Genomic DNA, 25,881 nt, shown 5'->3' with positions numbered 1-25,881 from the left:
TCTCTTCCTTTTTTCCTTCCTTGTGTCCTTCCTTCCATCTGTCCTTCCTACCTTCCTTTTTTCCATTCTTTGTTTGTTCCTTCCTGTCTTCCTTCCATCTGTCCTTCCTCCCTTCCTTATTTCCTTCCTTGTGTACTTCCTTCCATCTGTCCTTCCTCCCTTCCTTTTTTCCTTCCTTGTGTCCTTCCTTCCATCTGTCCTTCCTACCTTCCTTTTTTCCTTTCTTTGTTCCTTCCTTCCTTTCTTCCTTCTGTCCTTCCTTCCATCTGTCCTTCCTACCTTCCTTTTTTAAAATAAAACATGAGGAAGTGTTGCACTGTTAAAAACACATCAGGGGAAACCCTTAAATCTGACATCTCTACAATAAACTGAACGTTTTGTGAGGAAGTAAGAACAAACAGCTTCTTCTTCTTCTGCAGTTTTTCAGCAAAAATCAACTGATGTAATGTTTCATTGCAGCTTAAATGTGTTGCTCAAGTTCAGAGGATATGACTCAGAAAAGTAAAACTGTTCTTCTTATGAATTTCTAACGTGTTTTTTTTTTGGTTTTTACTGGTTAAACAGTTTGAACTGTTTGACTGATGAAACCAACTCAGCCGCTTAGAACTGGTGTGAACGAGAACATCAGTCCTGCAATAAAACCAGCAGCTAGTAATATCAAAACTTCTCTAGAATTAAGAGGAGAGGACAGTTTTAGCTGCTTTACATCGGCTTCCTGTAACATTTAAATTAACTTTAAGGTGCTCTCCCTTAATGAGCTCAGACCAGACTACATGACTAACTCCCTCGTTAACTATCCAATCATCTGCTGGAGCAACAGCAGAGAGAAAATCAGGAAACATTTAGGAGGCCTGAACTTTACAGGAACGTTCTCTCACTCGGTCCTGTAGGCCGCTGTGTCTCCATCAGCAGAGAAGGACCCAGATAGGACCAACTGGACTCTGACTGTGACGTCACCAAGGCAACGCATTAAGAAAAACGCCAGCGAGGAGGTAAACATGGAAGGAGCTGAGGTGGTTGCCTGGTTTCTGGTTTGTGTGTGTACATGGCAGAGGAAGCTTTCTACTACTGCTCTTCTTCTGCTGGGTTTTAAAAATGCTGCTTATTTTGTTTGGTGCTTTCTGTTGATGTCACATCCCGCTTTGAGTTTACCCAATCAGCACCGAGTCAACCTCAAGCTCCACTCAGGAGTTTTTTGGGCCGCTCGGAGAACATACATTAGGGTTAGGGCTGCAACTTTAGTCAATTATGCCCCAAAACTACCTTCCCTACCCTACCTGCTAAATACTTATAAAAGAAAGTGTCAAAACGTATCTTTTCACGTTAACATAGATAGACAGCCAGTCAGCCAGCCAGCCAGCCAGACAGATAGACAGGCAGACAGACAGACAGACAGACAGACAGACAGACAGACAGACAGACAGACAGATAGATAGATAGATAGATAGATAGATAGATAGATAGATAGATAGATAGATAGATAGATAGATAGATAGATAGATAGATAGATAGATAGACAGACAGATAGATAGATAGATAGATAGATCTAGTGAGATGAGCCTCCCACTGCCAGCATTGCTCTCCTACTCTTTGAAGATGTTGTACAGAGGATACGGGTGGGGAGGAGCAGAGGCATGATGGGTATTAAATGTCCTCATTATAATCTTAATGGTTCTGGTATTGTTATTATTTTATACACAGCCTCAGACATCAATGCATTCTTTCTCTATTGTTGTCTCTTGTTAATGTCAGACAGTCTCACCACATTAAACAACCAAAACAACCATCAAAACTCCAGAGAATTCAACATGGGGGATTTCTCAGGATATCTGGAGGAACCACAGATGATGAGATTAAAAGCAGAAATGACTTTCAATTTAAATTCAAGAACCACAACTGACTCTAATGTAGAGTTTCATATTCAAGATAAAACTGAGATGAGTCCTAACATTCATTTGTTTGAGTGTAATCCCCATCTGGCCACAAAAACCTCAGTGAAAATAGAAATGATTCACTTTCACTTTCAACTCAGAAATGTTGTTTTCTTGCATGTTTCTTTGGAATCTTTTACGATTTCCTTTTTACTAATTTACATATTTACTTAATGAATTTCCATTTTTTTCTTAAACTATTTGGTCATTTGCTTAATAATTACATTTATTTATATATTTATTTGCAGATAAGTCAGCGTTGGTCCTCCTCAGTCATCTCAGTAGTGCTTTTACTCAACTTGGTCCATTTTTATAAACAACTTTCTGTTAAATTTCAATGTAATTTGCTGAAATTTAACGGTTAATTTCCAGGATATGTAACAGATAGGTTGGTGCAATTTGGTGCAAAAGTATAAGAAGTATAAGAAAAATGATAAAAGTGAGGTTAAGTAGGTTTAATTGGTATTGGTATCTACTTACATTATTATTATATTTAGGTTTTTAGTTGTTCAATTGCATTAAATCTTAATAAATGACACTCTGACAGAGACGACATTATAAAACCTTTTCAAATAAATGAAACAAATGAATAAACAGATACACAACTACTCATTTTTCTCATCATTTGTACCAATCTGCACCACTTTCTCTATAATATATCATAAAAATGAATTATTATACCTGCTAATGACTGACCTGTGACATAAAGCTTTCCTGTAATCTCACTTTAATCTCACTTTTTGGTTTTATGTTGCTAAATAAAATCCAGATTAACATTTTCAGTCATCTCAGTATGCTTTTACTGAACTGGGTCCAGTTTTATAACACATTTCTATGTAATTTACTGAAATTTCCACAATATTTTACAGATAGGTTGGTGCAATTTGGTGCAAAGAAAAAAATAATAAGTTTAATTGGTAAGTGTGTGCTCATTATATTTGGGTTTCTTGCAGTAAATCTTGATTAATTCAACTCTGAATGAGTCTTAAATTGACAGAAAACATACTACATAACCAAATAAATGCAAAGAATGAACTACAACCTGAACTATTTTTCTTATAATTTGCACCAAACTGCACAACTAATTCTTTATCTCCTACAAATGAGCAGCAAATGAAAATTAAGGATATAAACTATTACTATGATGTCATCTTTAATGCCTTCACGTCTTGGTTGTACATTTTCGGGGGTTAAACAACATGACTGCTGTCTTCTATTTGAGGTATCGTTAATGCCAACTAAGAGTTGAAACATGTGAGGTCAGGACTCAAACAATGACATTGTTGTTTTGATTCTCTCTTAGAGGAACTTCTTTGCTTCCTTCATGAGAAAAACAGAGAGAACCCTTCATATCAACTATTAACGCCCCCGTCCTGGTCATTCTCACTTCTTAGTTTTTGTGTTAAGGTCAGCAGTGAAAACACACATGGGGGAGGAGGGAGGGTTGGGGGTGTTATATTTGAATGTCAGGGCATATCACACTTCCATAAAGTTTTGGAAGTTCCCAGAGACACATTAAAAAACAACAGCATGGTCAAAATTAAATGTTAAAGATCCCCCACTAAAAGGTCAAGCTTCAAAATATGCTGATAAGGTTATTAATGACTAAAATGATGCTTTGTTATTTTCTCAGAATTGACAAAGTTCCTCTATAGAGCAACTTATCAACCTATTGATAGTAAATTAATTAATAAGGGATATAAGTACAGCTGTGCAATCACAATAAAGGCATTAATTGAATTGAATTGAAGTGTTTTCTTCTCTATATTTTATTTTGCTTCATTTAAAACTCATTTTATTGTATTTTAAATGTTTATGTTTCATTATTTCATCCTTCTCAAAGCCCCTTTGGACTGAATAGTTATGAAAAGTATGTATTACTCTTTGTACTCTTTTATTAGGTATTGTTTTCTTTCCTTAATCTCAAACACTTCTGCATGTATTACTTTTTCTTTATTATGTAATTTCTTCTAATAAACATAGTTATGAAAGCTTAAACCTATAAAAACTCCCCTTACTAGACACCTTCTTTAACCACTAATCCAAATCTGCTGCACATGCTCAGTTTATTCCTCTCTATCAGGAATCAAACCTGTGACTTTAGAGTTACGTCACTCACAGTAGCTCCCACTCTGCCTCGAGGTCCTTGAACGCCACGGTCTCCTTTACTGCCCTGCAAGAAAAACAGACAATATTACACTGAGGAGATGTTTGGTAGATAAAAACTCAGAGTATTAAACAATATCTTTAACAATATTATAGTATTAAGTTGTGCTTTCTTGCAGGTTTAGTGTAGAATAATACAGAGTGTATATAATATTAGAATCTATTTAGACAGTAAATGTATTGTAGTTCTAGTTCTGAGTTCTGTTGTGAGCTTAAAGGGATAGTTTGCAGTTTTTGAAGTGAGGTTGTATAAGATACTTATTCATGATCAGTGTATTATCTGCAGTAGATCAGATTTGTAAACATGTTGCACACTGTATTACACTGCAGCAGCACTTTCTGACCCGACAGGAGCACCGACAGGGATTTGAGGCCCCACGAAAAGCCAAACCACACCTCCAGAACCCAACTGACCCATCCAAAGCTTTACATGACTCTACCAGTGCAGGCCTGCTACTATTTTGTAGTCTAATACTAACTGTACTGTATTTCCTGAAGTCAATATTTGATGCAAGCTGATATCATCTGTAAGTAATGTGCATTAGACTGCCTTTTACACTCTAAATGTAATGCCAAAAACAAGACAGATAAAGCCTTTTTAATGAGTACAGTGTAAATAAAATATTCTTTTAATGTATAATCATTGCAACAGTGATAACCAAAGGAAAGTAGGGAGTCGTGAGGGAATTACCCTTCAAATGTTATAAGTGGAATGATGTTTAGGGGTTTTAAGGATCCAGCAATGAGTGGATTATAAGGTTATTGTATTGGGTCATTTTTAACAATAGGATGGTTCATGGGGGGTCATTTTGGGTGAGGTGCTGGGAAAACAGGAAGTCAGCCTGACGCTTGGCAGGCCAGAGGTCTGAAATGTTCTTGTTCTGACTCACAATATCTCGATGCATGAGTCTTTGATTTTTAACCGTCAGCTGTCCAGTGAAAATATTCTAAGACTGAATGCTCCTGAAAATGTCAAATGGTGTAACCGCAAAAGAATGATAAATATTAAATATTTTATCCACCTACAGTGTATTTAAGTGGACTTATACTAATAATTACTTCATTTTAAAACATCTAATGAAAAGAAACATTTTAATTTTAAAGCATTTTGTCAATATTAAACACGGCATATCTTAAAAACAACCATTTTTTCTAAATAAGTTTTGACAAATGATGTAAAATTAGTTAAAAACATAGTGTTGTGTTGCTAATAGTGGATTATACTTATTCCACATTTTAGTTCACTTTTATTTTCCTGTAAATAATCAAACAACTAATGAAAAAAAATACTGGTTACACCATTGGACGCTAGGTCATTGACCCTTGTATCTGATTTCTCTCGTTAATGAATCAAAACAAACTTAATTTGTGTTGAGCTGGTGTGACGTTGAGGCTCGTTAAGTACAGAACCATCTTTGATCAATACATCAATGCTTTATCCAGAATAACAGCAGATTTTACAAATTCTTCCTAGTCTGGCAATAAGATGCAAATTCTGCATTAAAGCATGATGAAATTTGAGGTTGAAATGTGTAAAGACACATTGAGCGTTTTGACTCAATAACATTTTGGATGAAATATGAATCATTTCAGCAGCTTTTCTGAAACTGAGAGTCAACTGACGAGAAAAATGTAATTTCTCAGAAACCGCACTTGATGTTGAAAGAACTCAAATGATCCTGAACACTTTCCCTTTTACTCACTCACCGATGAACTTAATCTAACCTGAGGATGCAAATGTCATCAATAAACAGGAATCATATTATCAACAGTGTGTGGAGAACCGCACCCTTCCTCCCTCTTCTCCTTCTCTCCCTTTCCCTTTCTCTCTCTCGACCCACATCAGTCGAGGCAGACGGCCGCCCACCTGGAGCTCGGTTCTGCATAAGTGGTTTCTTCCCATTAAAAGGAGGAGTTTAACTTGCTGCTGCCACCAAGTGTTTGCTCATGTGGGAATGTTTGGTCTCTTTAAATTAAAAAGTTCTGTCTAGACTTGCTCTAAAGTGCTGTAAAGTGCCTTGAGATGATTTAATGATTGAATTTTGTTGAAATAGATACACATAAAGCTTAATAAACTGAAATTGTATAAAGTAACCGTAAAACTAAACTAATCTCCAGCACCACTGTAAGGAACCTCAGAGTTATATTTGATCAGGATCTGTCCTTTAATTCCCACATAAAACATATTTCAAGGGCTGCCTTCTTTCATCTGCGTAATATTGCAAGAATTAGACATATCCTGTCTCAAAATGATGCTGAAAAACTAGTCCATGCATTTGTTACTTCTAGGCTTGACTACTGTAATTCATTATTATCAGGCTGTCCTAATAAGTCTCTAAAGACTCTCCAGCTGGTCCAGAATGCAGCTGCTCATGTTCTGACAAAAACTAGAAAGAGAGATCATATTACTCCCATCTTGGCTTCACTGCATTGGCTTCCCGTAAAATTCAGAATAGAATTCAAAATCCTTCTCCTCACCTTCAAAGCTCTTAATGGTCAGGCTCCATCATATCTCAAAGAACTGATAGTACCTTATGTACCTACTAGAAGACTGCGCTCCCAGCATGTAGGTCTACTTGTGGTTCCTAGTATCTCTAAAAGTAGAACAGGAGGTAGAGCCTTCAGCTATCAGGCTCCTCTCCTGTGGAACCATCTTCCAGATTTGGTCCGGGGGGCAGACACCCTCTCTACATTTAAGAGTAGGCTTAAAACTTTCCTTTTTGATAAAGCTTATAGTTAGGGCTCTTTGAGCTCTTAGCTTATGCTGCTATAGGCTTAGATTGCCGGGGGACCCCCATGATGCACTGAGCCCCTCTCTCCTTCTCCCTCTCTCTCTCTCTATCCATCCATCTATATTCATTAACATTCATGTACTATTAATGCATTCAATAACCTAAACTTCTTCCCCGGAGTTGTCTGAGCTTTCTGGTCTCACAGGTAATCTGGGCCTGTAGACGTCCGGATGACGGATTCCAGTCCTGGACCTTCTAGCTTCATTGTTGATTTTCATTGTGCTTCCTCCTCTATCCTTCCTCTCTCTCCTCTTCCTCTCTATCCTTCCTCTATCCTTCCTTTCTCTCCTCTCAACCCAACCGGTCGAGGCAGATGTTCTCCCACTCTGAGTCTGGTTCTGAGGTTACTTCCTGTTAAAAGGGAGTTTTTTCTCTCCACTGTTGCTCATGTGGGAATGTTGGGTCTCTTTAAAGTTAAAACCTGAAGAGTTCGGTTTAGAACCTGCTCTATGTGTAAAGTGCCTTGAGATAACTTTGTTGTGATTTGGCGCTATACAAATAAAGATTGATTGATAGATTGAATCTAAAATACTGAGTAAATGTCTGTAAATATTAATAAAGATTTAATTTGCTGCGTTGATGCTCTCGGACACAGCAGCCGTTGTGTTTGTTACCTTGGCACCGAACGGTCCAGGCTCTCCCATCAGACCAGGGACTCCAATGGGACCCTGAGGAGACAAACAGTAGAGTTTGTAAGATTTCGGGGGGAAACAGTTTGTATTTTATCACTGCAATTTAATCTAAACCTTGTAGACTCACATCTTCTCCAGGATCGCCGTCACTGCCTGGAACGCCGTCTTTACCTTTATTACCCTGAGAGGAGGAGGAGGAGGAGAAGAAGAAGAAGAAGAAGAAGAAGAAGAAGAAGAAGAAGAAGAAGAAGAAGAAGAAGAAGAAGAAGAAGAAGAAGAAGAAGAAGAAGAAGAAGAAGAAGAAGAAGAAGAGAAGAAGAGGAAGGAGAAGGAGAAGAAGAAGAAGAAGATGAAGAAGAAGAAGAAGAAGAAGAAGATGAAGAAGAAGAAGAGATAACAGTGAACAGAATAAACTTGTGTGGTTGGAAGAAGAATTATAGACGTTTCATTTGTAAAACATTCCCGAAAATCAATATAATTGAATCCCATTTGTAGGCTTATTATGCTATTATATAATCAAAATAGTGTCTTGATGACCTTGATATGGTGAACATGCAGGCCTCCGGCAGTCAGTCAGTCAGTCAGTCAGTCAGTCAGTCAAAAACTAAGACTAAAACTAAAACTAGCAGTGAAAAAATAATTAACTGTAAAAAACAAACAAAACCTAAATAAAAACTACAATGAACAAAGCAAAACTAACTCAAACTAAACTGAATTGCAGATAAAATCAGCTTAGCTTTCTTTTCATTTTTCTCCATTTTTACTGTATTGTGTTCAGTTTGACTTCTGGAGATAACGGGCTAGTACCAGCAGGTTGCAGGAGAGCAGACACTGGCTGCTGCATAACACACAAGAAGAAAATGCTTAATATGCAATTTATGATTCTCTATGGAGAAGAAGAAGAAGTTGTTCCAGGCAGAAAACATCACAGCCCAATATGGGTATATTTAGACTCTGATCCCACAGGAGATAAAAGTGAAAGTGTGGTGATGAAGAGTGATGGGAACATTTGTGGGAAAAAAGCTAAAAAGGGGAAAATCCCACTTATGTGAAAGTCCAACACAGCTCCATGATCCCTCAGCCCTATGTTCCCTCAGCTGTATGTTCCCTTAGCCCCATGTTCCCTCAGCTGTATGTTCCCTTAGCCCCATGTTCCCTTAGCCCCATGTTCCCTCAGCTGTATGTTCCCTTAGCCCCATGTTCCCTCAGCCCTATGTTCCCTCAGCTGTATGTTCCCTTAGCCCCATGTTCCCTCAGCTGTATGTTCCCTTAGCCCCATGTTCCCTCAGCTGTATGTTCCCTTAGCCCCATGTTCCCTTAGCCCCATGTTCCCTCAGCTGTATGTTCCCTTAGCCCCATGTTCCCTCAGCTGTATGTTCCCTCAGCTGTATGTTCCCTTAGCCCCATGTTCCCTCAGCTGTATGTTCCCTCAGCTGTATGTTCCCTTAGCCCCATGTTCCCTCAGCTCCATGTTCCCTTAGCCCCATGTTCCCTTAGCCCCATGTTCCCTTAGCCCCATGTTCCCTCAGACTAAACTAAACTCACATTCAGGAGGCAAATTTCTGCTGAGACTTTCAAATCTAGTCTGAAAACACAACTTTTCTCTCTACATCAAATCACTACAAACTCTAACTTGCTGTCATATAATCTCTATTTTTAGATCTCTGACCTCAGTGCTGTTGTTTTATCAACATTACTATCTGTGTGTACTTCCACGTGCCATGGAAAGTGTCACAGAGACTCTTTGGGTGTTGATGAAACTTTAAAACCTGTCCAGCTGGTTCAACCGGTGGAAAGTAAAAGTCAGCTCAAATTTCCGGACACATTGCGGAAGATCATTGAACTCGAGCTCACTTACTGTAAAACCATTGTGGTATCTTTCAAAACGTGCACAGACACATTTTATCTATGCTGAGTTTAAACCTGGAAAGACCCATTTTTCTTAAGACACTTCCCGTTCTGTATCTGGTTTCGCATCGATGTATCTGACAGTTTGATTTTATTTTTAGATTAGGTTGTCAGTCAGGTTTCTCTCGTCATCATATATTTAAGATGAAACTGCAAACGCCCTTCTGTTTCAAATGACTGCAAATAACACAAACTCACTTCAGTACAAGGCAACGCAATTATTTATATTCAAAGATCTCTATAAAAAAAATTAATTCAAAGAAATCAAAATCAATCTGTAATTAAAGCAACAACCAAATGAGAGTTTCAAGAAAATAATATTAAATAAATAGTAAAAGTCAATCTGCTTTTATACTATTTATTGTTTGTTTTATTCATTTAAACAGACTGTAATGTTTTATGTTTACTGTATGAAACACTGGAGACACTTAAGTTTGATATAAATCTGAAGCATGAATATATGAACTTTGTAATGGATTACTTTATGTATAATAACTTTAGTGCTTTAGGGCATATATAACAATGCATATATATGGTAATATGTGTATAATTTAACTGTATTATTATATGTACATTGTCTATTGTTTCCCTTATTGTCAACAAATCCAATAAAATGACCGAAACTCTTCTTTACATCATCTGAGGCTCTTTAAAAACAGATCATAAATATACTTATTTAATAGTTTAAATAATTAAAACAGCTCAGTTATTGGTTGGAAATACTTGAAAAAGATTTGAAAATGTGTAATATTTAAAAATAAGATGATTAACAAACATAAAACTGAGGCATAAATATTATTTTGTTATTTTACTTTACATACTATGGTACTTTTGGGGATATATAACTATGCATTTATAAGGAAATATGTGTTTATATCTTAACTGTATGTGAATTATATAACGTTCCAATTATTATAAATGTTTTATGTTTGTTATGAACATTGGGATTTATTGAATGATGTAAAAAGGGTTGGTGTTATAAGTAAATGCTCAGCCTGCACCTTTTCAGTCAGAAACTCCTTTATTTATTTAATTGCTTGTTTGTTTTTACTTTTATTATTTTTCCAGGAACAAGGACATTCACTTTATTTCTACATGTGTACTTGAGTTTAACCCTTACATACTGTTTCCTAATTAAAATGGAAATAAAATGCATCTTTGTAAAAGTAAATTGTAAAAGTCTTTTTTTTCCTCCATAAGATTAATCAAACCATTATTAATGACTGACTGGAAATGTATGACTGTGATTTGATTAATTACATGTCAGAATATGAAAAGTATGTAAAGGGTTAATGACCGAAATAAACTAAACTAACAATGAGAATAAAGGAACTGATTTAAATTGAATCGATCTACTTTCACTTTTACTTTTATTGGAATTTCCTTTTTCTTTTCTCTTTTGTTAATCGCTGTCAAACAAACAATTAAACAAACTGTCTGGTTTCATTTGAGTCACTTCCTGTGCTGACAGTCAAGATAAGATAAGATGAATGTTTGTGTGTTTCAGCTCAGAGGTTATCAGGTTTATCAAAGGTTTTCTTGTCAGAGTAAAACCTGTACTCTACCTAGATTACACATCTATAACTTAAATAAGAAGTTATGATTAAGCATGAATCCATAAATGCTGTCAGCAAACATCTCAAAACACTCTTGAAAAAGTGAGATGACTGTTTTGTTTTACGTTCCCACAAAGCTTTAAGCATCAGAGACAGCTCAGAGTAAATGTCACATGACTGATACTCTTTAGGCGAAATCTGCCTTTAAATAGATAAGCATAGTTAGAATCATCAGGTGTGTAATAGGGCTGGGCCAAAAAAAAAAAATCGATTTTTATATTAATGGTGATTTTTTTCTGCTGTTTTTTAAAAATCGATTCTCATACAAGAATCGATCTATATTTATTTATTTTAAAAAACTTTTTCTTTAATTATTTTTTTGTTTCTAAAGACCAGCTAAGTGTAGCAGTTTAGTTTGTTACCAGCAGAACTGAAATCAGCCCCAACAGTGAACATTTTTAAATCCAGGTTAAAAACATTTCTCTTCTCCTGAGCTTATGATTGAGCTCTTTTAAAGCACTTTACATTTTAATCTTTCATTTGCACTCTATGTCCTTTTAATGATTTTAAAGCTAATTTATTATTTTATGCTGCAATCATTTTATTTATGTCTTTCTATTTTTCTGTACTTTGTTTTTATTATGGGGGGGGCGGGGGGGGTTAATTGTATGTTTTAATGTTTCTCAAATGACATGTTTTTCTGTTTTATATAAAGCACATTGAGTTGCCATTGTGTATGAAATGCTCTATATAAATAAACCTGCCTTGCCTTGCCTTATTGTAAGATGTTGGTGGATGAGGATGTTTTTTGTGAGGGTAGGTACACAGTTTTTTAAAATAAATCTTACAAACTGATGTGATGTGTGTATTGTTGTTTTTTGTAAATATGACTTATGATGTATTATCAAGTGTTTGGTTCAACCTGTTCTTGTTTAAGGAAAGAAAAATCACAATAATGAAAATATAAAATCGCAACACTTGTTTAATCAGGATCTCAATTTAAATCGAACCGGGACCCAAAAATCGTTAGAGAATCGAATCGGCACAAAAGCATATCGGCCCAGCCCTAGTGTGTAACTTCACTTTGACCTTCTCACTGACACAGCTTTATCTTTACTTTCTTTTTTACTTTCTGTATTACCCCACTCTTATTTTGACATCTCTAAATGGGCCGTTGACCTTGTAAAATAAAGAATAGAAAGTAAAACTATTATTTTTAAAATCCCTTTCAGCAATTTTGGTATTTTTCTTCACTCATAAGTGAAAGTTTCAGGGGGCAGTTCTGTATCATGTTATAAAAGAAAAACTACCAGAAACTACTTGAATACTCTTTCTTCCTCCTAGGGATGAAGTGATAACTAACAGGTGGTATTTGTTTCTTGTTTAAAACACCCAAAAAATGTACACTTCCTGTTTATAAAAGTCACATTGAAAGTCAAATGATATAGAAGGTCTAAGGAGAAGTTAGAAAAGGTCATTTTCATAATATTTTCATGTGATTGGGATGATGTGAGATCATCTGACAGCAACATCAACAAGCTTGTTTTGTTTAGATAAAGGAGAACCCTAACTCTATTTTATGATATAATTCAGTCATCTCAATATAAGCTGCCAAAACCATCGTTATCTTAGCTTAGCTTAGCTTAGCTTAGCATGATGTCACTGCTGTTTCTGGTAATCTTGGGAAAAACCTTCGCTCACTGACTTTATCTGTTTATCAGTGTTGAACAAACAAGATATAACATGTTAGTGAGTGGGTTTCTAGTTGGTGCCTGTATTCATGAGTCAAGTTAGCTGTTTCACTCTGCTTCCGGTCTTTAGCTTTCCCAAATGTTCAAGTCTGTCTTCAGTCAAATGAACATGAAGTGTGTTTATGTGTGTGTAATGATTCCTCCTGTTCATACTGACCATTAGATCCTTCATCATGTTTACAATGGAAGTGATGGAGGACTAAATCCACAGTCCTCCTTCTGTGGAAACATGGATTTAAAAGTTGATGTGAAGCTAATATGAAGCTTCAGAGTCCAAATGAGTCAAATCTTCATCTTCTATGTTTCAACGTTACAGTGTTTTTACTAGCAAAGTCTTTTTGTTACTATACTTCCACCACAGAGAAGTGGATATCCACTTGAGATAATAACTCAGACTGCTGAAGTCAGTATGAACAGGAGGAATGATTACAGAGAGGAAAACCTCATTCACTGCTCATATGAAAACCTGACTGCTGATTTAAGACACTTAAACTCTCACTTAGGTACAAATGAATCTTTTATTTAATCATTTATATCTATTCATGCAAACATTAGTCTGTTAAACTGCAGACTTTCACATTTTTATCTTCTCTCTGTTATCTCTTGGGTTTGGTTTCCTGACTGCATGCGGTTGTTATCAACAATCCAAACGTCTGACTTTCCCACCAGCACATGAACGCATCTGAGTCATTTCAAAACCCTCACTTCATGCTCTGTGTTTAGGACATGAGAGTGAAAGTTTGTGATATTACTGTGAGCAATTTTAATGACCTGAAGAGAGTCACAGTGAGAGAGAGGGAGAGAGGGAGAGAGGGAGAGAGAGATAGAGAGAGAGTGTGTGTGTAGCTTGGTTGTTGGTTTAAACAATGCCACATGATGTTTGTAAAGGTCACTCTCTCACACACTGCTGAGTCATATGTTAGCATAATGATATTTGTCTCTCGTGCTCTTGTTTTTTTTGTTTTGTTTTTTGTTTTACTTTGACTAATTGGGGATTTTTTTTTCTCCACCTATTTACTCACTGATGGACAGAGAAATAAACACAGATCAACCAAAAGAATCCACCGCCTCCATTACTTACAATGCAGCTCAACCTTTAACAGTTAATTTGGAGATGTAGGTGCGTTATGTAGCTTGTAGCTGTTAGCCTCCACTTCATTTTAACTTCTTCATTTTTACTCGCTGACTCATGTCATGTGACTTTAGTTTCATCAGATTGCATCGCTCCATGTGAGACACAACAGACACGAACCTCTCCCTCAGTATCAGATCAGCAGACAATGACTCATTATAAAAAGCTTTTAATGACCCGCCCGATCACAGTTATATTATATATATATATATATTATATATATAATATTGTTTTTTCAATAGTTTAATATTTTTTATTTTATATTAATCTTATCTATCTATGCCTGATGATGTTTTTTTTTATTGTGTTTTTGTGTATTTTTGCTTAAAATGTGCGTATTTTATTATGTAAAGCACTTTGTAATCTTAGTTTGTAAAGGTGCTATAGTTATATTATTATATTATTATTATTATTATACCAGGATAAACAGGGATAGTGATATTTAGTTTGATGTTTATATTTAAGTTCCTTTAATTCTATAGTCATTTCCTGCAAAGTTCCTCAGTTATATGCAGGTATTAAAGTTCATATTTGGGGGTATTTTACAAGAGAGGGAGAACAACTAGGTAGAAAACATAACAAATAAAAGAGAAAAATGTGTTTTCGTTGAGAAATGTATATTTCATTATATTTGTGAGTCTTAAATGTCTTTAATTGATGGTGAATAATCTTTGTGTGCCAAACGATATATTAACTTATATATTAGATTCGGTTTTTAAATATATTAATAAAAATATCTGCTGTTTAAGGACATTTCTTTAACCTTTGTGTCGTCCTCCCGGGTCAAATTGACCCTATCTGTTCCTTTCTTCCCTTCCATCCTCCCTCCCTTCTTCCTCCCTTCCATCCTTCCTTCCTCTCTCCTTTCCTTCCTTCCTCCCTCCTTTCCTTCCTTCTTCCTCCCTCCTTTCCTTCCATCTTCCTTCCTTCCTTCCCTCCCTCTCTCATTTCCTTCCTCCTTTCCATCCTTCCTTCCTTCCCTCCCTCCCTCCTTTCCTTCCTCGCTCCTTTCCTTCCTTCTTCCTCCCTTCCATCCATCCTTCCTTCCTAACTTCCTTGACTCGAGGACAACAGGAGGGTTAAAAGGGTTACGCAGCATTCATGTGTGCTTATTATAAAGTTATTTTTAAAAGAAACATCCTGATATGCTAATATGTAGTTTGATTTACAAAGAAGAAAACTTAACAACTAAACCAACTTTCTTTCTGTTGTTTTGTTATAATTTGTCATTTTTACATTGCAGCAACTTTTGAGAAAAATGTCCTAAAACTAACCATTAAATATCTGCAAATACCTCCGAATATCTGCAGGTGATTATAATAAAATTAAAGGACCTGTAAAATAACCATACCAATTAAGCTCCCTTTAAACAAAGTCTACTCATCACCACCGGTTTCATGTGTGTGTGTGTGTGTGTGAGATTTTTTCTGTTTTTATTTGAATAACATTTGGAGACTTTACCTAAAGTTTCACATAAAATGAAAATGATGACACTGGTTTTATTTCCTGTTGATTGTTTCTGATTTATATTGCGTACTCTTGTTTTACGAATGACGACTTTACAAAATAAAGTACATTTTCAATAATGTAACAGTGATGCAAAAACAAACCTAACTTTGACTGATGCTGTGAGAAATCTGAATATTTACGACAGGAATCTGTTCAGTAATGTCTGAAACTCTCTGCAGCTACAGTGAGACTCTGAACTAGTTGAGGTCACTGCGGTTTCAGTATTACCTCTTATCTTACAGTCATCTTATCTTACTGTTAGTCATTGTGAAAACAATCAAACAAAACCGCAGACCCATGAGACCACTACTGTCCGCACCCACCCACACACACACACACACACAGCCACACACACACACACACACACACACACACACACACACACACTGTACAGTCACACTCTGAGGTATGTAAACAATGTATGACATATGATTATAAAATCCCTTATCATATGTTCTGGGGTTTTCTTCATTGTTCTCTCTCTCTCTCTCTCTCTCTCTCTCTCTCTCTGTGTGTGTGTGTGTGTGTGTGTGTGTACCTTGGGTCCGCCCGGTCCAGAGCCTCCAGGCAGTCCAGGATAACCCTGAGGAGGGCAAACAGGAAATATTCTGTTCAGATTATCTCATATTATAAAATGCACACATCACTCAATCTGCTCTCATTTCAGAATAAAAGCATGTGAAGAAGCTCATTAGAAATCAGCCATTAAAGGACTAACTTACTCAAATTACTCTGACTCAATCTCACATTATACTTGTCTCATCTAGGAGTGTGTGTGATGTAATGTGCTGCTGCGGAAAGGTAATGAAACTCACTGCGGGAAGACTAAACCGCAATAACCCAACACACTGAAGCATGACACAATACAGAGACATTAATGAGTCTATATGATTATATGTGTGTTTGCTTTGTAGAGCAAAGGTTTTTATTCTAAGTAGAAAAAAGCACCAAACACATTAAAATATCAATTATGAGAGTCTCTTGAGACGAATTTGATTAAGTATTGTAGCTGTGTTTACAAGTTTGAAGTTAATTTATTAATTTATATAATGATTAGAGAGTTTTTAAAAAATTGACAGTCATGATAATAATCAACTAATCTGGTAATTTTATATTTCCAAATAAAGAAAAAATAATTAGAAAGAAAAGTCAAATGTGAGTGATGCTATGCAGAGTTTATAGTAAGTAAGATAAGATAATATATTCCTTTATTAGGGAAATCTGCAGGACTGCAGCAGCAAAGTGGAAAGTAAAAATAGAAAAGCAGCAATTAAAAATAAATAAATAAAAATAATAATTAAATAAATAAAAACAAAAAATAAATATAAGAATAAAAAACAACAAATAAATACTACTAATAAAAAATAAAAAATAATAATAAATAAATAAAAAGTAATAAAAAACAATAAAAATGAAAATGAAAATAATAAATACTAAAAAAAATAAACAAATAAAAATAATGACTAAAAATACAAAATAAAAATAAAAAGTCAGGGGTTTCACATCAGTGCTTCTCAAACTTCTTGGCTTGTGTCTGCTTAAATAAAGTAAAGTCTACCCTAACCTCTCATCACATGTTGCACTGTTGTTTTATCTGAAGCCTCGAGGAGATAAAATAAAGCAAAAATTAAGAGGAAAACTTGCATTAAAAAAAACTATTCTGTATGTCAGAAATATGTTTTTTCTTGTCCAAACAACCTGTGATCCCTTAAATGAACCCAGTGACCCTTTGTTGGGTCCAAACTGCACGTCAATGATTTAACTGAGCAGAAATGATGATGATGATGAAGATCTTTCTTACGGTGTATCCTCTCTCGCCGAAGTCACCAGGAAACCCGGGTGCTCCGATTTGACCCTGTGAGAGAAGATCAGACAATTAGAGAGACTTCAGGTCAGCGTGTGCCCTCTAGTGACCTCCACTGGTGAGCAGGAGGAAGTGCAACAAGGCACAAAACGCCCCCCAAAAAATCATGTTTGAGACTAACAGTTGTTTATGAACTTATGCAGATATACTGTGAACTTAAAATGGCAGGAAAATAATATTCAGGTGAGATACAGAGAAAATAAGAGCACTTCAGATTTTCTCTTTCTGGCCTTTAAAGTATATCTTATTTCCGTACCTTCACTCCGTCTGGGCCTTGAGGACCCTCTTGGCCTCTGTCACCCAGGGAGCCCTGAACAGGAAACACACAGACAAGAACATCAATACAAAACACATGATTTAAAAAAAATATAGAAAGAATATTTTAGTATGAATGAACCTTTAAAATCCAAAAATGTGATTTTGGATTCAATTGTTTGTATTAAAAAGACTTTCCTTGTTACATAAAGTCATAAGAACTGATTTTTACTTTACTTTTACTTTTAAATTCTTTTGCTCTGTTTTTTATAGATTTGAGAAAGTATTGCTGTCTGCAGGGTTGGGAAGGTTACTGTGGAAATGTAATAGATTACAGATTACTAGTTACTCTGTTTATAATGTAATAAGTAATGTAACTATTTCAATGACTTCATCAAAGTAATGTAACTTATTACATTTGATGACTTTTATCATTTTATAACCAATGTTTTCATCTGTCCTTCCTTCCTTCCTTCCTTCCTTCCCTCCATCTGTCCTTCATTCCTTCCATCCGTCCTTCCTACCTTCTTTCTCTCCTTCCTTTGTTCATTCGTTCCTTCCTTTCTTTTGTTTCTTTTTCTTCTTTCTGTCATTCCTTCCTTCCATCCTTCCATCTGTCCTTCCTTCCTTCCTTTATGTCTTCTTTTCCTTGCTTCCTTCATGTATTCTTTGCTTTCCTTCCTTCCTTCCTTGCTTCATTGCTTCCTTCCTGCCTTCATGTCTTCTTTTCCTTGCTTCCTTCCTTCCTTCATGTCTTCTTTTCCTTTCTTCCTTTCTTCCTTCCTTCCTTCCTTCCTTGATGTCTTCTTTTCCTTGCTTCCTTCCTTCCTTCCTTTCTTCCTTCCTTTTCATGGATACTGACATGATTTATAAGAAGATCATTTCTTATAAAGCAACATTTATCTCTCATTTTAAATGTATTCATTAGTTCATGTAGATTTTAGAATATAAAATAATAAAGTGGGTTTAATTGGTACTGTGACTCCATTTAAGACCATGTGTGCTCCAAATAAGCCCACATCATGATTTATTTACTAAATATATATATATATATATATACAATATATACATTTAAAAGAATTAAAAACAGCAATATATGTATTCAATAACATGTTAAATATTAAAATATGAGGAACAAACCCTCCTGACTTCAGATGTAACCTCCTTTATAATCATCAATATTTCCATCAGTAACTATAACAGATTACACAACACTGGTTTTAAGTTTGCAAATAAAAAAAAAACTACATTTATTTGTGTGTATCAGCTAAAAACGCTCCTTTATATGTTGAATATTCAACAAAACTTTGAGTGTTTTCTGTTTAACATCATTTAAGGACATTTGTCCAAGTAGTTAAAATCCTCAGGAAACATAAATACAGTTTATTTTGTGTATATAAATAAATGTAAACGTGTGTTTAAAGCTTGTTTACCTTGATACCTTCACCTCCATCTGATCCTGAAGGCCCAGCGTCACCACTCGGGCCCTGAAATGAATCAAATAATCACATAAAAATCAATTCATTAATTCAGTTTGTGTAACACTAAACATCATAATTCAGATTAGAGCAACAATTAATAAAAGATGGAAGGAAAATCTTGAATAAAACATCAAATAAAAAGGTTACAGAAGAAGGAAAGGTAGATGCTGCACACTTTACATTATATTTATGTTCAGTTTTGATATAATTAATAATAACAATAACACATTTAATCTATGCACTGCTTTTAAAGAGGCAAAATGCTTCACATGACATAAATAAAACCCAACTAAAGGTGTTTGAGTCCTGTTTAAGTGAGAAATACATTTACATAAAGATTAAAATCAGCTGCTGAACAAGTGAAACTGGAATCTAAAGCTGCATTTATTTAAAAAGAGGAAAAAAGGGGAATAATTGCAGTTTAATTTAGGGATTCAGCTTTTATAGATAGATTATCCTCTCTTTTCATTAAGCAGCTGCAGCGTCTGTCGGCTGGTGAAACCCCCTAAATTCACCACCAGTGTTTCTTTTTATTGCTTCACTGCTCCACCTGCTCGCTGATGAAGTGAAACAGTCGGCCATTATGGCTCAATGTGGGTCAATAGGAGCCAAAACATCAGCTGATTTCCAAACATGCTCCTATCTGATGAACTCAATCAATTTATAAACCACTTAGATAAAGTCCTGTATTGATTTTAAAGAACGTCTTGGTCTCACAGCAGCCTGATAGTCCGACATGTTTACAGTTTATGAGCCAGGTCGACCCACTCAGGAGCCTTTAAATTGTTCTAAAGTGCAAAACAAAAGCTTTTGGAGAGGCAGCTTTTAGTTTTTATGCTCTGAGCTTTTAAAATATGTCAAAATGTAGCTGTTAAAATGTTGTAATCCCTCTGAAATCCTGTGTTTTTCTTCTGTTTCTCCTGTGCATTCTCTGTTATCAGCTCTGTTCAGGGTTCCCACTCCTTGTTTCTATGTTTATTACTCAGACATTTGATGTGCAGTCTATGGCTATAATTTATCTATGAAAAATAGATATGACAAATGCATCATAGAATAATGCAAGCATTCACAGATTACAGAAATCAGAAATATGTTGCATCTCACTGCACAGCCAACTTGGTGAACGACACGCTCACTTCTGCTCCTCTGCCATGCGACATTTGACCTTTTTTCTCATTTTCCATATGTTTTCCATGACTGGAAAATTGGTCAATCATTTTCCAGGTTTTCCAGGACACGTGGGAACCCTGCTGTTATCGTCTGTGAAGCATTCTCCTGTATGAAAGCTGCTACACATATAAAGTTTATTTGATGCAGCAGAGTTCATTTCTGCACAAACAGAAGAGTTGAGAAGTTTCCTTACAGTCTCACCAGGACCTCCGACTCCTCCGCGAGGTCCCTCCATACCGCTGTCCCCCTGTCCGCAGGAAGAGATGATAAAGGGTTAAAAAGTAGCTGAACATCATCATCATAAGGATTATAAACAGGAAGAGGAATTACAATGTAAGGGAAGAGGGAAAAGTATGAAAATCACAGAAAAATTGTTCAGATTTTCTGCTTTAGAGGTTTTTTCCACCCTGATCATGAATATAATCCTCTGTATTTAATTCATTCATATATTAAACATTAATCAGCAGCTTCTGTGCAAAATAATCAATATTATTTATAGGTTATTATTTAATGGTTTTACTGGTCTGGCCCTCTAATTAAAATGAGTTATAGACAATCAAGGATTTCATTCACAACCTGTAAAAAAACAATTACATTAATTGATTTTTTGGCCATTTAAAGAACCACAACATGTATTTATAATGCTTAAATATGTCGGCCATAAACTAAATGATCTTTAAGGATCTGTAGAGCTGCTGGGAACTGCAGAGGAGAGTTTATCACAACATGAGACTCATATTTAACCCTTCACATACTGTTCATATTATCTCCTCGCAGTTTGTTCTCCTCATAAAAAGTGTCTATACCAAATTTTGAAGCACAGATGTGTTTAGAAAGCATCAATAGTCAATAATCTGACTGATCAATAAATGTGATTAAACCTTGATTCATGTTTCAGAGAGCAGAGAGAGTGTATTTTTTAGCTTTTACATCACTAAACATGAAAATATAACAAAGCACTAATGATTCAAATGTCTCTTTTTGGTAGTTTTGAGTCTCTTTAGTTTCTCCATCTCTAAGTTACCATGGCAACTAGATGGCAGCTGTCACTCAAACTAACTGTAGGTTGTTTTTAGTCATTTTTTCATCTCTTTTTGGTAGTTTTTAGGTTTCTTTAGTCAGTTTAAGTCTCTTTTTAGTCATTTTTTCATCTGTTTTTGGTGTCAGTCTTCACTGCTACATAATAAAAAGAAATCCTCATAACTACTATCTTATTAAAACTATCAACTATTCATGTAACTAAAACACATGGCAATAGATACGGCTCAAAGTAGACGGGTCACCTAAACAGCAGAGGGTTTTAAAAAGCTTTGTGTAAACAAAAGTGGAGTTAATGTTTATTTTTAGAGTATAATTGCAGTTAATTCATCATATTGTCACTAGCTGTTTGACAGCTGCTCCGTCTGCCGGCTGGGAAACCCCCTAAAATTCACTGCTCCAGCTGGTCGTTAAAGTCTCGCCAGGACCGCCGGGCGTGAGTCAAAGCGGTCGCCATAGGAACCAAAACTCCAGGTGGTTTCCAAACATGTGGAGGACGAACATCTGGATCTCTACTCGGGTCAACAGGTGCTTTCATGAACAGTCTCTACCTTCATTTCTTTTAGTTTGAGAGTCATAGTGAGGCCAGAAGCTGCTCTATGATTATATGATTTTTGATTTGGGAATATATAAATGAATTTGACGTGCTTGAAAAGAAAAGTGTACACATGTTTAATTTACCTTCAGACCGAGGTCTCCTGACTCTCCTGGGTCTCCTATGAGTCCAGGTTCTCCCTGTTCAAAAAGAAAAAAAGAAGGAAAAATGTGTTTAATTTTAAGTATTGATGCAAGTAACCCCTTAATTAACAATTAATCTGATTATTTTTAATTAAAATCAATTCAATTTGTCTGTAAAATGTAAGAAAATGGTGAAAAATGCTCATTATAATTTCCCAAAGCTGTATTCAATATTCAGTTTAATGAGTTTCCACCACCGTTAGCCCCAAGAATCAGGACATCTGGAAGAACAGCGTCAGAATTTCCTGATGGACTTTAAATGCCACACAGCTGGCATTAAGTCATATGTCTATACCGGTAAATCAATGAAGAGTAAGCGGTTGTTCGTCTGGGTTGATGAGTTAACAAAGGATAAAGCTAAGCTAGGCTAAGCTAAGCTAAGCCTCATCTCAGTCTCGTGTGTTGCTGCTGAGCCGGTGTTTTTGGGAGTGTGACCACGAGTTGGCGCCATTTTTGGTCTAGGGCAGGTGTGTCAAACATGAGGTCCGCGGGCCAGATACGGCCAGCCTGGGGGTGCTGTCCGGCCCACTTTCCATCCTGTGTTCTTTTCCTTCCTTCCATCTGTCCTTCCTACCTTTCTTCCTGCCTTCCTTCAATCTGTCCTCCCTCCCTTCCTTCTGTCTGTCCTTCCTTCACTGTCTGTCTTTCCTACCTTTCTTCCCTCCTTCCTTTTTGCCTGTCTTTCCTTCCTTCCCTTCTTATTTCCTTCCTTCCTTCCTTCCCTCCATCTTTTTAATGATTGGGCCCACATGAATATTGTGTATTTATTATTGTTTATTAAGTGGCTGATCAGAATAGTCAAAGCTTGGACTCTAATCCTTCATCTTCCAAAGTTTATTCTTTATTTATATTCTTAATTGAACTGTTTGGTTGTTGTTTCCAGCTTTCCGGTGGTGCAACAAATAATTATTAATCATTATTGTTAACCAAACACACTCCTTTCCTCTCCTACATTGATCTGTGACTGGCTGTTAAACTCACCATCGCTCCAGAGAAACCTGAAGCTCCGTCGTCTCCTTCAGGTCCGCCGTCGCCCTGCAACAGGAAAAGGTCAAAGGTCAAAACAAGGTCAAAACAAGATGCAGCATAACAAGATAATACATCAGCTACAGGTATATATAGACATATATATAAAGATAGATTAAACGTATCACTTATCACTCTATAGTTGATTATGTAATTGTATTCATGTTAAACGTGATTATATGTTTTCGCTCAATGTGTTGTCTGATTTATTTAAATGTTAAATAAACTGTTTACTTTTTTCTCGCTGAAGTTCAACGAGAAACTTTCACAATAACGTTTTTTATAGTTTGGGATTTTTTAAAGTTTTTTTTTATCAAACTGGTTTCACTCTTACTGCTGTTCAGTTTTGTTAGTTTCACTTCTTAAAGTTAGTTTGAATATTTTTGCTTTTGGTTTTGAGTTGAGTTTTTGTATAATAGTAGAATTTAAAAGTCAGTCTTGCAGTATTTTGAATGTGTTATGAAAAGAGAAAACAATCATATTTAGTGATGAATAATAATGATAATAATTCATCATCATCATCATTATTATTATTCTAAACTTTATTTGTATAGCACGTTTCATACTGAAGGCACTTCACATAGATTTTATAAAAACAAACATTTAAGCTACTTAAATGAAAAGTTGTGAACAAACTATAAAATACAATAAAATGAAAGTGAAAGTAAAAATAAAATATAAAGATATTATAATATATATATTATAAGTATGGAGAGTATTTTTTGTGCTGGCATCAAATATCTCAAATTTGCAACTGTGTTCATATTAAAACATAATTTGTGTGTTATTGAAGTAAAGTTCACGCCTGGTTGTTTATGTTTATGTTTGATGATTAATTACTTTTAAATATATATACATATTATATTATTATTAGTATTATTATACATTAGCTGTTGAGAATTGATTCATAAAGCAAATGTAAGATCTTTACATGAGATATATGAGCGAACCTTATAATATTCTTTAAATCAAAGTCTGTTCATGTTTCATTTTTTCTTTTTTTAGTAGTTTTATTTAAATCAGTTTTGTTTTATTGACCAAACCTGAGAGAATAAAACCAATAAAATGTTGAAGTTTTTACATCATGTTTTTACATTTACATCAGTTTTGTTTCTGTTAAACTGACGTCGTCTCTTATTTATGTTTTTTTAGTTTCACTTTCGTTTTCCTTCAGTCTCTTTCTGATTTTACCTTTCACTTTCAGTTCGCTGTGATTTATCTGTCAGGTTGTAACATGATCTACTCACCACTGGTCCTGCATCTCCTCCTCTTCCCCGAACTCCTTTGGGTCCTTTGTAACCCTACGACACACACACACACACACACACACACACACACACACACACACACACACACACACACACACACACACACAGTATAAACACATTAGCAGCGGTTATTTTCGTCTTTATTCATCACCAACCACTGACAGTGTTTTATTTTAGTCTCTCACTTCTCTGCCTTGAACGCCCGGCTCACCATCTTTACCCTGCGGACCTCTGGATCCCTAACAGAGACACAAACACACAAACCAATGACCTACACATCCACAAACACACACTGCAACAACAACACTTATTCTAATTGAATAGGTAATATATAGGTTTGTATATAAGCGGTGATATGAGTGTTTCTGATGAAGGAGTTTTAGACAGAAATAAACCTGCATGTGTCTTTATTATCTACATTTTTTAGTTGCATATAGATTTTAGGGTGTTTCTGCTAATACAATGTAACATTCTCATAATAACATACTGTAGTGATGCTGTATCTACCAAGATGTGTGCTTCTTTAAAGGCTAATATTTACCTTTTAACAAAAACATGATGCTGTAATTACGGCCAAACCATACTTAATTTTTGGGGCCGATGTCAATAGGGATATTAGGGAGTAAAAAATGATGATATCCATATGTCAGCCGATATATATATTAGGAATATGTATGTAAAAATGCAATGCAATTTTTTTTGCAATGTGGTTATGAAACAGTCCAGTGTAATGGAGGCCATGATATATTACACTTTAACTATAAACTTGATTGTATAAAATGACATCAGTGCACAAACAAACATATGCATGTATATATTTAACTTGAATTAGGAAAAAAGAATACATAAAATATACATAAAATGCTGCGTATATAACTTTAAAAAAAATATCAGTGCATATCTGACAACATATATATCAATATCGATCAATAATATCAGCTGACTGCTATATTAGTCGGGCTCTATTGTAATAATATAATGTATATGATATGATATTACTGATTTAATGGGGCTGGGTGAGTGAAGCAGTAAAGCAGGTTAAACTGAATGTGATGAATGTGATGAAGCATCGACAGAGAACAACAGTGCCCCCATCAGGCAAGACAGTGTAACAGCAGCAGGAATAATCAATCAATTAATCAATCAGACTTTACTTGTATCACACTTTTCATACATAGGAAGGAAACACCAGAAGTACAATATAAAAATGTAAAGATTAAGAATACACGGATAAAATAAAAGATTAATAAAATATAATAAATCTGAAATGCTGAGGATGAAATGAGTCGGTACCTTCGGTCCTGCGAATCCAGCGAACCCAGGCTCTCCTGGCTCACAGTCGCACTCTGTTGGACCTTCCTCTCCGAGTGCAGAGTCGCCCCCTGACTCTTCAGAGGAGCCTGTGTCGGGGCCTGAGGGAGGGTACTCATACGGTACCTGAAACACAACAACAACAGCGATGTTACACAAAGAGGAACATTAGAATACACACTGAAGACATCCTCTTCTTTTAAAGTTAAATATGTGACATCTGGAAACAGCAGCATGATCATATTTAAATCATAAAACAGGGCAAAGAGTCATCAATGGAGACTCAGATGTGTGTTTTTGTGTTTTAATTTAGCTTGAATTGCTTTTTTATCTCCTTTTAAATATCTATGGTT

At 35.5% G+C, this 25,881-nt stretch overlaps 1 protein-coding gene across 1 annotated transcript in view; it reads right to left on the bottom strand.

Moving 5' to 3' along the window:
* The window catches only part of zgc:113232 (uncharacterized protein LOC541546 homolog), a 47,649-nt gene that overhangs the window by 12,798 nt on the left and 8,970 nt on the right, over positions 1-25,881 (bottom strand). The window contains exons 5-17 of the mRNA XM_053327488.1: positions 25,511-25,642; positions 24,403-24,456; positions 24,197-24,250; positions 22,905-22,958; positions 21,867-21,920; positions 20,341-20,394; positions 18,930-18,983; positions 17,498-17,551; positions 17,179-17,232; positions 15,916-15,960; positions 7,649-7,702; positions 7,504-7,557; positions 4,051-4,104 (exon numbers count right to left, since the gene is read on the bottom strand). Coding sequence (XP_053183463.1) covers positions 4,051-4,104; positions 7,504-7,557; positions 7,649-7,702; positions 15,916-15,960; positions 17,179-17,232; positions 17,498-17,551; positions 18,930-18,983; positions 20,341-20,394; positions 21,867-21,920; positions 22,905-22,958; positions 24,197-24,250; positions 24,403-24,456; positions 25,511-25,642 — 771 coding nt within the window. The remainder of the gene's footprint in view (positions 1-4,050; positions 4,105-7,503; positions 7,558-7,648; positions 7,703-15,915; positions 15,961-17,178; positions 17,233-17,497; positions 17,552-18,929; positions 18,984-20,340; positions 20,395-21,866; positions 21,921-22,904; positions 22,959-24,196; positions 24,251-24,402; positions 24,457-25,510; positions 25,643-25,881) is intronic.

This window comes from Scomber japonicus, chromosome 10, assembly GCF_027409825.1.
Source record: "Scomber japonicus isolate fScoJap1 chromosome 10, fScoJap1.pri, whole genome shotgun sequence".
Lineage (NCBI taxonomy): Eukaryota > Metazoa > Chordata > Actinopteri > Scombriformes > Scombridae > Scomber > Scomber japonicus.
Note: the sequence above shows the minus strand (reverse complement) of the source record. Positions and strands in the feature narration are given on the sequence as shown.